The 16,605-nt window shown below is 35.2% G+C and overlaps 1 protein-coding gene across 4 annotated transcripts in view; it reads right to left on the bottom strand.

The window, feature by feature from the left end:
• Positions 1 to 7,407: 7,407 nt before the first annotated feature.
• LOC126370097 (homeobox protein abdominal-A homolog) overlaps positions 7,408 to 16,605 on the bottom strand; it is a 255,549-nt gene continuing 246,351 nt past the window's right edge. For all 4 annotated transcript variants that reach the window (XM_050014826.1, XM_050014824.1, XM_050014825.1 and 1 more), the window contains exon 3: positions 7,408 to 11,462. In XM_050014826.1, the coding sequence (XP_049870783.1) occupies positions 11,065 to 11,462 (398 nt within the window). In that variant the 3' untranslated portion in view covers positions 7,408 to 11,064. The remainder of the gene's footprint in view (positions 11,463 to 16,605) is intronic.

Here is a 16,605-nt window from a genome sequence, read left to right as displayed (position 1 = left end):
TGATCTTGAATTCAATGACGACTCGCGCCAATCTGGATAGAATGTCTGACATCCTTGTGGTAATTTTTGGGTCACACATTGTATCGTCACTTTATATCATAATTCTAGAGATCGTTGAGCCAATCTGGTATTGAATGACAGGACCGAAGCTGTTCTTGAATTCAATGACGACTCGCGCCAATCTGGATAGAATTTCTGATATTTTCGTATGGTACTTTGTGGGTCTCAAATTATACTTAAAGTGATAATAATCACTTTAAGTATATCATAATTCTAGAGATCGTTGAGCCAATCTGGTATTGAATGACAGGACCGAAGCTGTTCCTGAATTCAATGACGACTCGCGCCAATCTGGATAGAATTTCTGATATTTTCGTATGGCACTTTGTGAGTCTCAATTATATTATCACTTTATGTCATAATTCTAGAGTTCGTTGAGCCAATCTGGTATTAAATGACAGGACCGAAGCTGTTCTTGAATTCAATGACGACTCGCGCCAATCTGGATAGAATTTCTGATATTTTCGTATGGCACTTTGTGAGTCTCAATTATATTATCACTTTATGTCATAATTCTAGAGATCGTTGAGCCAATCTGGTATTAAATGACAGGACCGAAGCTGTTCTTGAATTCAATGACGACTCGCGCCAATCTGGATAGAATTTCTGATATTTTCGTATGGTACTTTGTGAGTCTCAAATTATATTATCACTTTATGTCATAATTCTGGAGATCGTTGAGCCAATCTGGTATTGGATGACAGGACAGCAAATTGTATAGAGACATGAAGCAATCTGCTAATGAATTTGACTTACAGGAAAAAACTTGATTCGAACACGGACAGACCAAAATAATTTTCTAAGTGATATTATACTTGTGATATTAAATACAGTGATATGAAATCCCATGATGACTCGAGCTATACTGGTGAGTGTTGTAGTTGCTAACCGATTGATCGTAATATTAAGAACCATCGATGTTATTGGGTATTTCTAGACCATCGAAGTGAAGGGATTCGCGAAAATGTTCTTGGGCATTCTAGACCATCGAAGTGAAGGGATCCGCGAGAGCGCGCGCGATAGCGCGTTGGCGCTCGAGCGATCCGACTGAACGAAGATGGTCTAGAATGCCCAAGAACATTTTCGCGAATCCCTTCACTTCGATGGTCTAGAATGCCCAATAACATACTACTTGTCTAGTCTCTTTTTGGACACATTGAAGTCGAGTAAGTATCTACTTACTCTACTACAATCTACTAGAACTCACAATAGTTTCTTCTATGAAGCGATCGATCTAACACGGAGGCATTTCCTAGGGAAAGTGTACTTGAAATAGAATATCTTAGCATACAACAATGTTTAAAACCAAAAATACAACACAAAACTGAATCCAAACCAAAGTTCAAATCAAGACATATCCCGTAGTTCCCATTTTTTCGTCGGGATCTTTTTATAATTCTTCCAATCAAAACTTCGACCGGGAACCAAAACAATTTCCTCAATAGAAATAAAAGCAAAACTGAAATAAAATAAAAGAATGGAGTTTTCTATCGTATCCGGAATAGTAAGAGGATAGCAGTAGCTCTGTTCAATTCGATAGGATTGTATTACGAAACAGTGTCTATGGCCATGGAGATTTTAATAAAGTAACTTGGTTTTGCAGAACTGTGTAGTTACCTATAGACTATAGATACAAAATGAGAGATAAGTTATTTCAGACCGTTGAAGATTTATTGTTGTAGAAAATGTCAGCTTATTCGAGTGGAGTGGCAGGTTAGAAAAAGTTATATCATGATGTTGCTATAGACCTTGAATTGAATGCTGAAGACACCATAGTGTGCCCTAAATTTTCGGTTGGTAAGGAGAAATTTAAAAAAGTCGATAGAAACCGACAATCATACACACGTATTCAGAACCTATGCAGGGTGGGAGCGTCAGACCATGAAATTGTCGCAGTCTATGTTATAGTACACGGCATCCGTTAATAGCCAACGAGGAAATAGGATTGCAGCTACATTCATATATAATTAGGATAAAGTCCACATTATACCTAGTAATCGTACGACCTTACTTTAAACATACATTTATTTGCTAGAATTCTACAGTCATGAGCAATATGACGTACCCACTTTAGGACTCTATCGCACTATTTTGTTCTGCAAAAGCGAGCCATTCGGGCGATTTACAAATTGGGACCCAAGATGTCACTTAGAAATAAATTTAAAGAAATTAATATTTTAACTTTGGCATCACAATATATCTTTGAAAACCTAATATATGTAAAAAAACATATAGGATTATTTGCAAAAAATAGCGATCGGCACATTGTTAATACCAGGAATAAAAATAAACTTGCTTTACAAGTCAGTCGATTACATAAGATTACTAAATCTTTTAAGGGGCAATGTATACGTTTTTACAATAAGATTCCCATTGACATTCAGAATTTGCCTTTCAACTGTTTTAAGACAGTAGTTAAACAAAAACTTTACAAAAAAGGTTATTATAAAGTTAGTGATTATTTAGAAGATATGAATGCATGGGATTAACTGTCTGAGAACTGATATTAGGCAGCTAAATTACTCAATTGTATACCAATATTTTATGTTTATTTTTATTTTTTTAAAGAACGTCTAGGGCCCTGTGCCGAGGTTTTTCTTGCAGCTTCTTTTCCCCGGCTATACAGGTTGTGAGAAGCTGCAGTAGTTTTAGGCGGATGAGACGTTCGTTATGTAAAATTGACGATTCAAAGTGTAACTATGTTACCTACTGAATAAAGATATTTTTGAATTTGAATTTGAATTATCATATTTGACATTTAATGAGACTTACGGTTTCATTTGTCAAAAAAGTTAATGTGACATGGTTTCAAAGTGTATACATATTAGTACTCGTACCATACACAGTTGGTTCGACCATTGTAGATGGCGACGTGATACCACTTATCACATTTTATGTAACAGAAAGCTCGAGAGGTGTGGGTACCTACTTAGTTCATGTTACGATGGAGGTACCTCTAACTACCCCGATTGAGATACAGTCGTATGCTTACGTGATAATATAGTTATTTGGTTCATCGTCGTCAGCCCATTAACGTCCCCACTGCTGGGGCACCGGCCTTCCCTATGGATGGATAGGGAGTACCATCACGCGGGCCCAGTGCGGATTGATGGTTATTAACGACTGCTAATGCAGCCGGGACCAACGGCTTAACGTACCTTCCGAAGCACGGAGGAGCTCGAGATGAAAACTTTTTTTTTGTGGTCACCCATCCTATGACCGGCCTTTGCGAAAGTTGCTTAACTTCAACAATCGCAGACCGAGCGCGTTTACCGCTGCGCCACCGAGCTCCTCTTTTTATTTGGTAATAACTGCCAAGTATTATTTAGGAGGTTAAAAGATAGATTCCTCATTAAAACTTAATATTTTGGGCGCATAGAGACGGCGTCTCTTTCATTCCGCAGTGAAGCATAGATTATCCATGCAATATAGTTTTGCTTTTATGACTTTGTTATCTATTGTAATTTGCAGAATCTCCAAATATTATAAGGGGATGATACTTTGAAATGTTTTTGGTTGTTTTTATAGCACTTATACGTGCTTTCGGAAACTCACAAAGAGAAAATTATCGACAAAATAAGTATTACTTAGAAATGGGTCAACTAGATACGCAGTTTAGCTTGGTGATCCCTCACGCTTTTCCGACATGTCCATCAAGACGCTGCTGTCATGAATCAAATCCATTCGTGTCCTTTCTGGTACAGAAAAGCTCTCCGGCGAATAACAAATAACAATTATTAAAAAAAATAGTTGATAAGCAAATAAAGTTTTCTATAAATGCTCGTGACAAATAAAATTTTAGGTCATGATTAGAAGCGAAGGTAGAATTGTGTCAGGATCGTAGTAAGTGTGTGTAATTCCGTGGTTTCTGCCTACCTGAACTGAAAATAATTAATTCAAGAAAATAACCTCCGTGGTCCAGTGGTTGAGCGTTAGGCTCACGAACCGGAGGCCCAGGGTTCGAATCCCGGTGGGGACATATCACAAAAATAACTTTGTGATCCCTAGTTTGCTTAGGACATTACAGGCTGATCACCTGATTGTCCGAAAGTAAGATGATCCGTGCTTCGGAAGGCACATTAAGCCGTTGGTCCCGGTTACTAATTACTGATGTAAGTATGTAGTTGTTACATGAGCCATGTCAGCGGCCTTTGGTGGTTCAGTAATAACCCTGTCACCAGGGTTGATGAGGTTGGTATTCCACCTCACAACCGATACGATAAGAAGAAGAATAAAATAACCTTTGCCGCATATCACAACATAACCTAAATTTCAATACCATAACTTTCTACGTTTCTTCATAAGGTCAATCATGTTCCCAACAGTAACAGTTAATCAAATAGCAACCGAATTTGTTTTGGTAGTAACGATCTACTACAGCAGCTTTTAACAGCCATTAGAATTTGCTATGATCGTTCTGCAGATATCAGGCGCCGTAAAGGTAATGTCAAAAGATAGGGGTACTCGAAAAAACTATCAACAAAAACCATAAGACGAGAGGTCGGGGCGGAAAAAATGACACACAAAGTAAGTTCAGAATCGCTTGCAGCGTACAATAGTTGCGCGCAGTTTTAGCTCAAAAGCTGCACTGGATGGCTAAGCGATTTTGGATTTAAAGCGAAAGGTTCCACCTATTGTGAATTCCGTAGGTCTGAAATTTATTTGACAGCGCCAGTGTCTGTGGAGAATGGAAAATGGTGGAATGGCAGAATGCATTATGGATATAACTCATGGTTTGTTTTTGGCGGGGATCCGACAATCGCTATTGGTATTTAGGGGCATTTATCTATTAGGGTAATGTTTTTTTTTTTTTTTTCATTTTCGATGATATATGTGACAGTTAACGATATAAGAATGACTTGCCGACAGTAAGGTCGTTGGTTACGGTGGGAATTAATTTTGTTTTAACTATACAACGACACCATGTTTCTGAAAAACTTAAGGGTCTGGACACTTATGTAGGTAGTTAGTGGTTTTTTAAGGAAACTTTGTAAGTGACAAGAATTGATTTGTGGTAAGATCTTACTTTTTGGAATGTTGGTAAGATTGAAAAAAGTTGCCATATAGTCGTAAGGCCGAATGTTCTTTTAAAATCCAAAACCCATTGTTTAACTTTTGTGTCTGGAAATCTCGGCGTTAAGAGGTTATACTGTTACAGCATCCTCCACGCTTTAGAAATGACCTTATGTTAAGTACTAGTTACGCTTTTTATAACGCGAATAATTAGAAAATGCTGCGACGCACAAAACTCTACTAGATAAACAGAATTTCCAAGAATAACTAGTTATTTGACGCTGTTGATGTATCGAGTACCTACCTAACTTATATACTTACGAACGTTGTATATTCAATAAATGTCTATTATTTGTCCTAAGAATAACGGATACTGCATTCCGTACCTATAAGTACATTAAAAGTTATTTCATGACATTTCAGATTCTCATTATTGAGAGAATTCTATCTTTGCCATGAAACCTATTGTAGAAATTGTGTTCAAAATCCAATAATAGTATATTATATAAAGCCATTTTGCTTACAACACTAAGCCTCCTGGGTGCTTCTCGTGTGTCTTAAGTGCACTAATTTCTATAAGTACTAAATTTATACCTAACTAGAGTTATCTAATATTTTATTTATTTATTTAATCGTTTATTGCAAACTTTACAGCTCATAGTAGTCTTAATTAAAGTTGCTATGTTAAAAATCTTACACTAGCCAATTACAAAGTTAGACAACTTAAATTTTATAAAGCGGACAGTGAAATATAAAGATTAATTAGAATAATTATAATACCTAATAAGTAGAATTTAACTGTAAAGAAAGATTAAGTACCTAATAAATATTATTAAAACTTTAGCTGCTAGACCCATGTGATATACATATGTGAGAATTTGGAACCTCGAGGCGCTCGCTACGCACACGCGTAGCTATCGCGAAAGCTGTACCAACGAATGTGCTACCAATATGCCAACTGCATCTTGCTGTCCACACGAATGTGCGCACCGGTAACGCGTAGAGCGTTCATAGAGTGCATCGACGGACCGGCCGACGCGCCACGCCGATCCTAAAAATCTCGATACAATAGGTACCGCGCGGCCGTCTCGCTTACGGGGTATTCACACTGCACTTACCTAAATTCTCTCCCTTTAAAATACTTCCTTTATAATATATAATTTCTACAAATTATACAGGGTGTTAGTGACATCATAACGAATACTGAGGGGGATGATTCAGACCATGATTCTGAGTTAATATCAAGTGGAATTTTCCATCGCAAAAGTATAGAATTGAAAATAATTCAAAAGAACTAATAAAAAACATGAATTTTGCAACGGAAAATTCCACTTGACGTTAACTCAGAATCATGGTCTGAATCATCTTTCTCAGTATTCGTTACGATGTCACTAACAGTATATACCTACCTTTTAAGTATCGTATTTAAGTACTATACATTATTAAAGGCGATAAGTTGATGAACTACCTATTAATTTGCAAAAAATTAAAACCAAGATTACACACACTATAGTAATGCCTAGATATTTATTATGGTATATACTGGGGGATTAAAAGGCCACATCAAAACAATTCATCTGAAAGAGGAATATTGCTATTGGAAATTTCTTGACATTTCGTACTTAATTTTATATGCACAAATGTCAAATTACAATAATGTTTTGTAGATGAATTGCTTCTAAGTTGCCCTTTAGCCCCCGGTCATCATACTCATTGGCCTTATACGTCTGTCTCAGACGATCCATGACGTCATTGCCTCGAAGAAATGCACTTTTTTTTAGATGTCGGAAGACCGGTGCCGGTGCTTTGCTTTAAAGATTGCGTCAAAAGAGACATGAGCCCCCGGTCAATAATCAGCTTAATTGGCTAATTTATTATGTCGAATCGTCTGTAAAGTAAATCTGGTTTAAGGAAATTATATCCTTGTCTGTTATTTACTACGTTATTTAATAATCCAATTATATAAAACTTATTTTATTTCAGATACAACCGTATGAAGTTTGTTAAAATATACTTTTCGATTCCTTGGGTTGTATGATCTCAGATGATACTTGATTTTACAAATAAATAAAATATCGAATAATTGGGGAAGTTGATAAAAAAAATATTTGTATATGTATAATATTTTATAATATTATAATATTTGTATGATTCGAAATAAAATAAACCATCGATTGAGTACATTATTGGGTGCACGTTGTCTTCTATCTCACGATTTAATTTCATGTAAGTAGATGACTTACTGTGTGCTTTTTCTTTGGGTCAATAAATAGTGAAAAACAAATTAATATTATGTAGGTTGAACATACGTAAAATAAAATAAATCAAAAAACATTTGTTTTATTAACTCTTTATTCTCTTGAATTTTTGAAATTAATATTACAATATTGAATGCGGGCTTCATATACAACGGCCCAGCTATGCTTATATATCGCGACACAGTCAGTTGCGCCGTACATTCATATCATGGACCATTATAACTATGACCTTAAGGTTCAAATTGACACACAGTATTATTTCAAAAGAGTATTTCTATAGAATTAGTAGAAAATTCCTTTTGTTTGCGATGACCTTTTTATATTGAAATTGATAATTTTTAGGTAGGTACATCTTGTATTTTAGAACATAGTTATACTAGTCCACCGACTTAATACGACACATCTCGTTACATAAATACATAATAACATAAAACAAAAAAATATAAACAAAAAATAATGCGCCACATAAACTTTCACGACTATTTACAATTACTTAAAGTTAAGACCATTTAATTCCTATTTTCAAAAATATAGATATAGGTACATACATACATAGCTACAGTTAAAGATAAAAATTGATCGAATATTACGTTTTAATTAACAATATAAAGGAAGGTTTTGTTAATGTTAACGTAATGAACGGAAAGTAATGATTCAACGTAACAAATGACTCTAATGTAAAACTTAATGAAAAAGTTAAACGCAAAAATTACTGTTTAAAAACTAAAACAGCTTGAAAAAGAGGTCATATTATGATAGTAGATAAATTAATTGAATATATAAATATTGAAGTTTGCGCTCAGTTAGGTATGTAATAATACCTAGGACTCCTAAGAAACGCTAGCAATATGGCAAGACAGCATTATGGATGGAGGACGTATATAATGTATTTAGCAAATTGCTCATTGTTTCAACTGAATTACAGCTCTTTACGAGACAGAAACAATAAAAACCTTCTGACATAAATCATCGGACGCACATACACAAATATATTTACTACGTTATATTTGTAAGTTGTACCTATTGTTGTATGAACTCGATGGCTTAACGAAGTTACTACTTCAGTTTCCAACACGGATTACAATTTGCACAGTCCCATTAAAACCTAACCATACAATCAAGTATATAAAATGAAACAACACTGCATAGTAAAGATTAAAATGCAGAAATAACAATTTCATTCGTATACACACATTGTGTTTTTTGTTTTTTATATCAAGTCGAAACCATTCCGTGTGTACTTCCATAACAAAGCTACAATCCAAAATGTTCACACAAATCCAAGATGACAATAATTACGAATAACACTAGTCAATTTTAAGCGTTTTTAATCAAATACTAACCATCGGATTTATTAGGTACGCTTAACTTTATTACAAGTGTCTACGATATTTTATTAACTATGCATTATAATTTATAAAGCCTACTTAAACCATAGTTACTTAAGTACATTTTGTTCGATTTTCATTCTCGATTTTATAGTTTAAAATAAGATGGGTTTAATTTCTATTACTAACGACAACCTTATTTTGTAGGTTATTACCTACTAACACTATGTTTAATGAAATTTGAATTGATTTTATTATTGCACAAACGAGGCATCGTAACATTGGATGCAGTATGTATAAGTAAACATAATGTATTATCTAAGTCGAGTCTTGCGTTTGTTCATGATTGTACATTTATTCAAGTTACGGAAACTGAATTGTGAGTCTGCGACGAATGTGAATGCTTACAAGAAGATGAATAGAGACTTATGACTATTGATGACTTAAAATTTCTCCTAATGATATCACGACATAAATTTCTGCAACCTCCATACATCTACAGATAACATACATTTGAATAATACAGTGGACAGATATTGCGAGATGATTTATCAAAATTAAGCGAAAACTCCAATTCCATACAGATAACTATTACATTTATTTATTACTTTTTTTAAATCTACCCTGACATTAATTTACGTATAATGGTGACTATCAATGCTAATATTAAATTTCTAAATTTTGTTCTGCTATTACGTATTGAAGAAATATTTTTGTTTGATCGCAATTCACGGAGGAAATAAATAATTACTGTTTAATTGCTAAATTATTTTTCATACGTTTTGGCACAACGTGGAATTAAAAAGAAACTATAATTAGTTTCGTTTACACAAAAGCCTTTATGAAAAACTGTGTACTTTAGGGTATCTGTCGAGAACTAAATTAAGCGAAAGTATCATAGTAATAATCGGAGGATCCCAGTCACTCGTGCACATACAAATGTGTGAACGAAGCTCTGAGAACGTGCGATCATACAGTTTTACCTCTAAGTAGACTTTTATATCTACACGAAATATTCTTATTGCCTTAGGAATGTATCCACGCGATTCTATTGTGTAAAATTCAGGCGTACGTATATACGATTACATGTTTGGAATATGAAATTTTTGAACACGTTTTCCCTTAGTCCTTATCTCAAAGAGAATCTGTAAATATTGTGTTGTTTTGCTAGGACTCTCGGTGTATAAATATTAAACTTGTACTTGAACAACACGAAATGATTTCCAAATGGGTTAAATAGCGCGTGACCACTGTTTATTCTAGCATACACAGTTTATGTAATTATGTACCTATTCTTAGCAATACTTCATACAAAGTCGAACCTATATTATCTATGTATGATACACTTACACTACTCAACTTTATATTAAGTGTAAAATTTATATTTAGTCACATTATTGTAATTTTATTATATGTATCATCGTTACGTATATAATTTTGAACATCAGATGACTCGGGATTATATGGACGACGCAGAATTTGCAATACCAATCCATTTTGTTCATATCAATATCGAGGTCTATTTCCAAATTTCTGGACAATGGTATTTTTTAACTAGAAATATCAAAAAATACCGCTTAATTTTAAATATTAACTTTAAGTCCTGACGGAAAATATAAACCATAAGTTTCGTAAACACGAAAACCTATTAGCAATTGTACTTCCATACGTATTTTGTTATAAATATACATGTAATCAGATTATGAGTGTATAGTTTATATTTGTAGACAATAACACTATCCAAATAAAAAGTTTCAAATCAAACAACAATTTATGGACTTAACTACTGAATTGAATCACAATCTGGACAAAATAAAAGTAACTCTTTCCAAACCAACTGATAGAATACAACAAATTTCACAATCATTAAAAAAATGTGACCGAAATAACATAAACAGCCCGCTATAAGCGAACAAATAATAAAATATACATCAAAATGTACATAATATAATATCTATGAATTAAAAAAAATATAACATAATGGATTAGAGTAAGTGGTAGCAATAAATACTATGAGATTCACAGATTTAAAATCTTAACTAACAATACCGAAATTCACTCAGGTTTCTATGTAAAATCTTATAGCGACTCTAACGCTTTTGTAAATTTTAGTAAAATATTATTGCAATACAAGGTGTGGTTATGGCAACAAAATAAATGCTTAAAGCACATCACCAGCCTGTCCACCGAGCGAACGACACAAGGCAAGTCCTTCGCACTAAAGGAACATTATTACAAAAAAGTCACGGACACCTCCACAACGAGGCACACAAACCAGCCGCAAATAAAACTAGTGGATACGAAACGACTAACTGCTCGCAGGTCCCCATGGACGCAACACCATTCATGTATTCACACTATATGGTACAGAATCAGTCAAGATTGCCTACGTGCGGTCGCACGGCTTACGTCGGGACCTTGTTCACTTTCAGCAGGTCGTTGGAGCCCTTGTCGATGGGCATCTTCATGGGGTCATGGTGGTGGGTCACGTGATGGCCGTGGTGCTGCCCCTCCAGCTTGGCCTGCTTCTCCTGCTGCTGTTGTTTCATCCGATCTTGCTCTTCCCTCTCCCTGCGAGCCTGTTCGTTTATCTCCTTCACGGCACGCAACTCTTTCTTTAACTTCATGCGCCGATTCTGGAACCAGATCTTGATCTGTCTCTCTGTGAGGCAGAGCGCGTGTGCTATCTCTATCCTGCGTCGGCGTGTCAGATAATGATTGAAGTGGAATTCTTTTTCTAGCTCTAACGTCTGGAACCTCGTGTAGGTCTGTCGTCCTCGTCGCCGGGGACAACCGTTTGGCCCTGGAAAGAAAAACGAAAATATTAAGTATGTTAAATTTAAAATAAATTATTAAAACACAAGACAATATTGATGGGGGTTTCTGTATATTTATGGATTAAAGACATAAAAACTAAATCAGAATGATAAAACGTGAATGTCAAAACACATAACTGTATTGTAACAATAATAGGGTTCTAAAATCGATTTATGACGCGATAAATCACGAGCTTGCATCTCGCGCTTTGAATTCGCAGCGAGAAGGCTTCGAGCAGCAGCATTAAATTTCACTTTTATACCATCTTAGATTTTAATGGCTCATTAATATTTTATTACAACGATAAAGATAATTTTAGAGTTATCCGCTACTGAGACCAACCTCAATGCAGATTAATTGTGGCGAGAAAAAGTGGGTTCCGAACAGAATCTTCGATACGAGACGATGTACGGAGCGAGACCGGGTCGATTGGTAGTAGATATCGTAAAACTAAGTAAAAACAATCTCTTCGAAGCAAAAAAGTAACGGAAAGGGTTGAAAGCAAACGGTCCGCGAACTAACAATAGTGTTCTTTCTAAAAAGGAATCGCGCGCTACAAAAGCCGGGGACGCGTAAAGAAGGGTTGCGCAACTTTCTAATTCTTTGTAAGGTGTCTATTTATGCTTCCAACGCGTTTTCTTAGAATCCGTGAAAGTTCACCCTTTACAAAGTGTTTTTAAGTGTCAACTGCACTGTTCATACATTTTGTCGCTTCATTTAACTCGTATTAATCTGTATCGGGTTGCATGTAGATTCTCACGTATCGGATACACGTTTAGGTACATGTAGGTATACATAGACAGGTAAAAGCCGAGATCCACAAAGAGATCGAGTCTCGAAACTGGTTTTGGAGTCAGACAATAAATAAGGTAAGATAAATGGCCTTCCCATTGGGTATAAAATTGATAGCGGACCAACGGCGTCATGGAATGTTTGTGTGTAGGCTGGACTTTAGTTACCTGCCTTTAAAAGTGTAGATAATACTAATGGATTAATACAAACACTATCTCATTCTGCAATATGTATAAAATTAAAGATTTCTTTATTCACACGTGATAAAAACTACCTGTTTCGTGTTATCAGGTTGCACATGACTAGTTTTGCTTTATTAATTATTATCTGCTATAAAATGGACATAAAAATCCTATAAAATGGATTGAGATAATCAAATGGTACCATCTCGTTATGATTTATAGTTTGTAGGAAAGATAAGAGAGCTATCTTAGAGACAGCTGCTTCTAAAACACGTTAAGCACTTTCTATCACATAATTATTTGAGTTGAACATGAAAACCACATATTTACCTATCTAATGTAGGTAATTTAAATCTGCTAAGTAATTATAAGTATGATTTATTTTGTAATCTACATTTTCTTACATTATACATTATAAAACGAGTACAGCCACTAACAACATTGTTTCATAACGCCCTTAAATTCAAATTAACTCGAGTATTTTCCCTTTTCTCATAAAAAATGCACAAGTGAATAAATCATGCGACTCGCCCAAAAGTCAGACACCGCGTTTATTTGCACAATAAATTACCGAAACTGCCTTTTTACTGCCGTAATAACATTTACGGTCCATGCTTATTTTAACAAAAACTTAAAAACTGTTTAAAATGTCATAAATAGACAATGGAATAATTATACATGTGCGGTTAGAGCGAGAAAGAAAAGTGAGCACGACAAAGCTGCCAAGTAGGAAGGGGACAGAGATACTGTCTAATTTTAAAAAGCAAAGATGGAACCCAAAACACAATGCATGTATCCCAATAATGCCATTAAGTAGAAAGGTCAGAAGTGGGACGTATCGATGCGTGAAACAGATCCTTATGCTTTATGGAGTAGAGTCCAAACACTATCGTATTGGGGGATTGGATCGGTCGTTTTTTGTTAGGGTCGGTGATATGTTAGGCAGGTTGGCCACCCTTCACAGTAACCATGACAACGGGCGTTGAGGCACCTCCCGTCAGCTGCTTCCATTATTCTCCACAGTATTGTTGTATGGGGAGGTTTCTCTGTGTATTGTATACCTGTAGAAACAGTTGTAATGGCATCGCTACATTTCCCATGCTCTGATAAAGATCAGATTGAACTCTCCAGGATACAATATTTCAACACAGTTGCATTGTTTTTCAACAATCAGATAAAATCGTTTTCGTTGAGATATCGGCGAGTTTTGTAACTAATTATAACAATCCAGTAGAGCAAAGTGAAACGTTTACTTTGTTACAAAAAAAAAAAAAATGTGAATATATATCCGAGAGAGATACGTTATTAATTAGACCCCTATATTGTGAGGAGACAGGGGAGCCTATAAACATATGAGGACAAGACCTCGCTCTTACCGCCTCGCTTTTTCTCCGAAATAAATCTCACGAGCTTATTTATTATTTTATTTTAACTTTGTATAAAGCCAGGGCCCGCCTTTGTACAAACCTGTTCCACGACGTGTTTGATTAATACTCGCTCGCCAGGATAGGGATAAAGGTCTGATTGTGAATTATATGGAATTTTTGTCTGGTAAGAATGTTATTTATGCGACGAGTTATCCCGGGTCAGCAGAGATTTGTGGTCAGAGGCTAGGTAGTTCGAGGTGGGAAAATAATGTTAAGGAAAGTTGTTGCTGTCTTCTTAGTGAAAACAAACTGCCGTGTAACTTGTTTGCGTCTCTAACATCACGTAATTCAATTTAATTAAATAGCAGATAACACAAATAGATATACATATACGAGTACTGGAACAGTACTACGTCCAATTGTTCCAATCAAATGTGACATTGATTTAGGTTTACAATAGGACGGCGTAATAAAGTAATGAAACAGCCTATAAAAGAAATCGATTGTATTATCTATTAGGCTTATATCAATTAAACGGACATTAAAAGGGTTTAGGGGTCGTATAAACGCTTGTCGGCGACACCACGCTTTATGGCATCGTAACTCGCGAATCGTCGTAAATACTCGGGAGCACTCGGGCCGCCATCTTAAAATAGTTGGCGTTCGAAATTCGGACGTCTGTCAAAGAGATGTGTTTTTCCGATTCGTATGTTTGCAACGGTTCTTCATATTCAGTTTCCGAATGATTTTAGGGTAGAAGTTACCTATTTTTCTATCTTTAGAAAATTTTAACTTGCGTTACTAAAAGTTTTGTCACGCATTCAGCGTAAGCGCCACATTTAACGATTTTCGAAGTTCAGAAATGTGTTTGCTTCTTTTTTCATTTATAAAGTAATACTCTTAATGGATCAATCTGGAAATTAATTTCGGATATTCAATTTTGAACGTCGATTTGATGGTTAATTAATTTGAAACGCGATCTTACAATACTGCTCCTATGTTAAATGATGACCAAACACGCACGTTGATAGAGAGTATTTTTGTTACTATTAAGTATGTCAATTTATGTATGGCAAAGTTTGAAAACATCTTTTTAAAAATATTCAAACAGAAATAAATGAAACCGAACTAAGTATAGCTATGTAAGTTAGAACCAATAAGTTAAATAGAACTTAAGCACACAAATTCAATGTAATTATCATAACCCATTTGATATATTGGTACCTATTATAAGTTTATGATTAAAACAGATATTAAGGCACTAGGGGTTACTCATTTCCATAACGGAATCTAACCAATGAACGCTTCAATTTTTAACATTAGATATAATAAATCGTCAAGAGCACTTTCTAATTTCCTAAGTTGAATTTTGAACGCCTTAAGCGTTTATAAAAGTTATTTATTTTTGTTTCTTATTTATTCATTACATAATATCACATCGTAGAGAGCAGAAGCTAAGCCTTTCTATTCACCATTTTGATAGACACTACGATATTGTCACTCACGGGTTCGAACTTCGGCTCGAGCTCTTATACACTGTATTCGACTTCTTGAGTTTGAATTCATGTTTGGACCATATAAATTATGTCACGTGTTTTCCAGGGTTTGTGCCCTTCGTCTCCCTCGCCCCTATTACATGGGACTTTAACATAGCTGTCGAGAAGTGGGTGTATATACTATACACAACTGCCTACACCTGCGGAGATATGCTACGTAATGTTATGTGTTTATTTGCGCTTGGCTGAAAAAGTGCAATTTCGAACTGTTCTTCTTCTATCGTGTGGGTTGTGAGGTAGATTACCAACCCCATCAACCCTGGTGTCAGGGTTATTACTGAGCCGCCAAAGGCCCCTGACATGGCTCATGTAACGACTACTAACTTACATCACTAAGTAGTTACCGGGTCCAACGGCTTAACGTGCCTTCCGAAACACGGATCATCTTTCTTTCGGATAATCAGGTGATCAGCTTGTAATGTCTTAACCAAACAAGGGATCACAAAGTGATTTTCGTGATGTGTCCCCACCGAACGTATGTGTCCGAACTGTTTAAATACATAAATAGAATATTTCAGTTAACACAGTAACAATACGATATATTGCAAGTGGCTAAGTTAAGTCCTAATGGGTTTGCAGTTAATATTTGAAGTGGTAGAGGAAAGGGCTATTTCTGCCCGTGGCAGCTAAATCATCTTGTTCCCTGCTTTGTTAAGGGACATTGCCTTAGCTTAGGGTTGACATAAGTTTTCTTCATGTAGATCTAAAAAAAGTATTTGTGTAGTAAGTAGCTACAGTGGCATAAAAAAAGGATAAAGATACATCCATGTAAAAGCGTCATTTTGTAGGACATGTTCTGCTAAAATGCTAACCAGATTAATATTTAGGTAAAACTATGTAAGTACCTATATACCTTTATAGTTTTTATGGCATATATTTTATTCTACATAAGCTTACGATTATACAGGGAAAAAAATCAGTAGGTACCATAGAAAAATCAACCATATCTGTGCTGTGCATATTTGCTTCAAAAATAGTTACTGATGTCTGTTAAGTTTTATGTGTTTTAGTTGCTTTTTTTGTTTTGTGTTGGTCTAACAAAAAGATCGATGAAAGAAAGAAAGAATTCTTTCTTTAGAAAGACAATCATTTATTATAGAAATAAGTAGGTAGGTTACACAGAATAGAATAGTGAACAAAATAATGAATTTAAACCTTATCCCTAAAAAGGGTCGTCAGCTCAGCAAGATGTTGTGACACTCCGAGGAGTGGGTAGGTACGTATTTCATTTT

The sequence above is a fragment of the Pectinophora gossypiella genome, chromosome 10 (genome assembly GCF_024362695.1).
Source record: "Pectinophora gossypiella chromosome 10, ilPecGoss1.1, whole genome shotgun sequence".
In the NCBI taxonomy this organism is placed as follows: Eukaryota; Metazoa; Arthropoda; class Insecta; order Lepidoptera; family Gelechiidae; genus Pectinophora; species Pectinophora gossypiella.
This window is presented reverse-complemented; position numbering and strand designations above follow the sequence as displayed.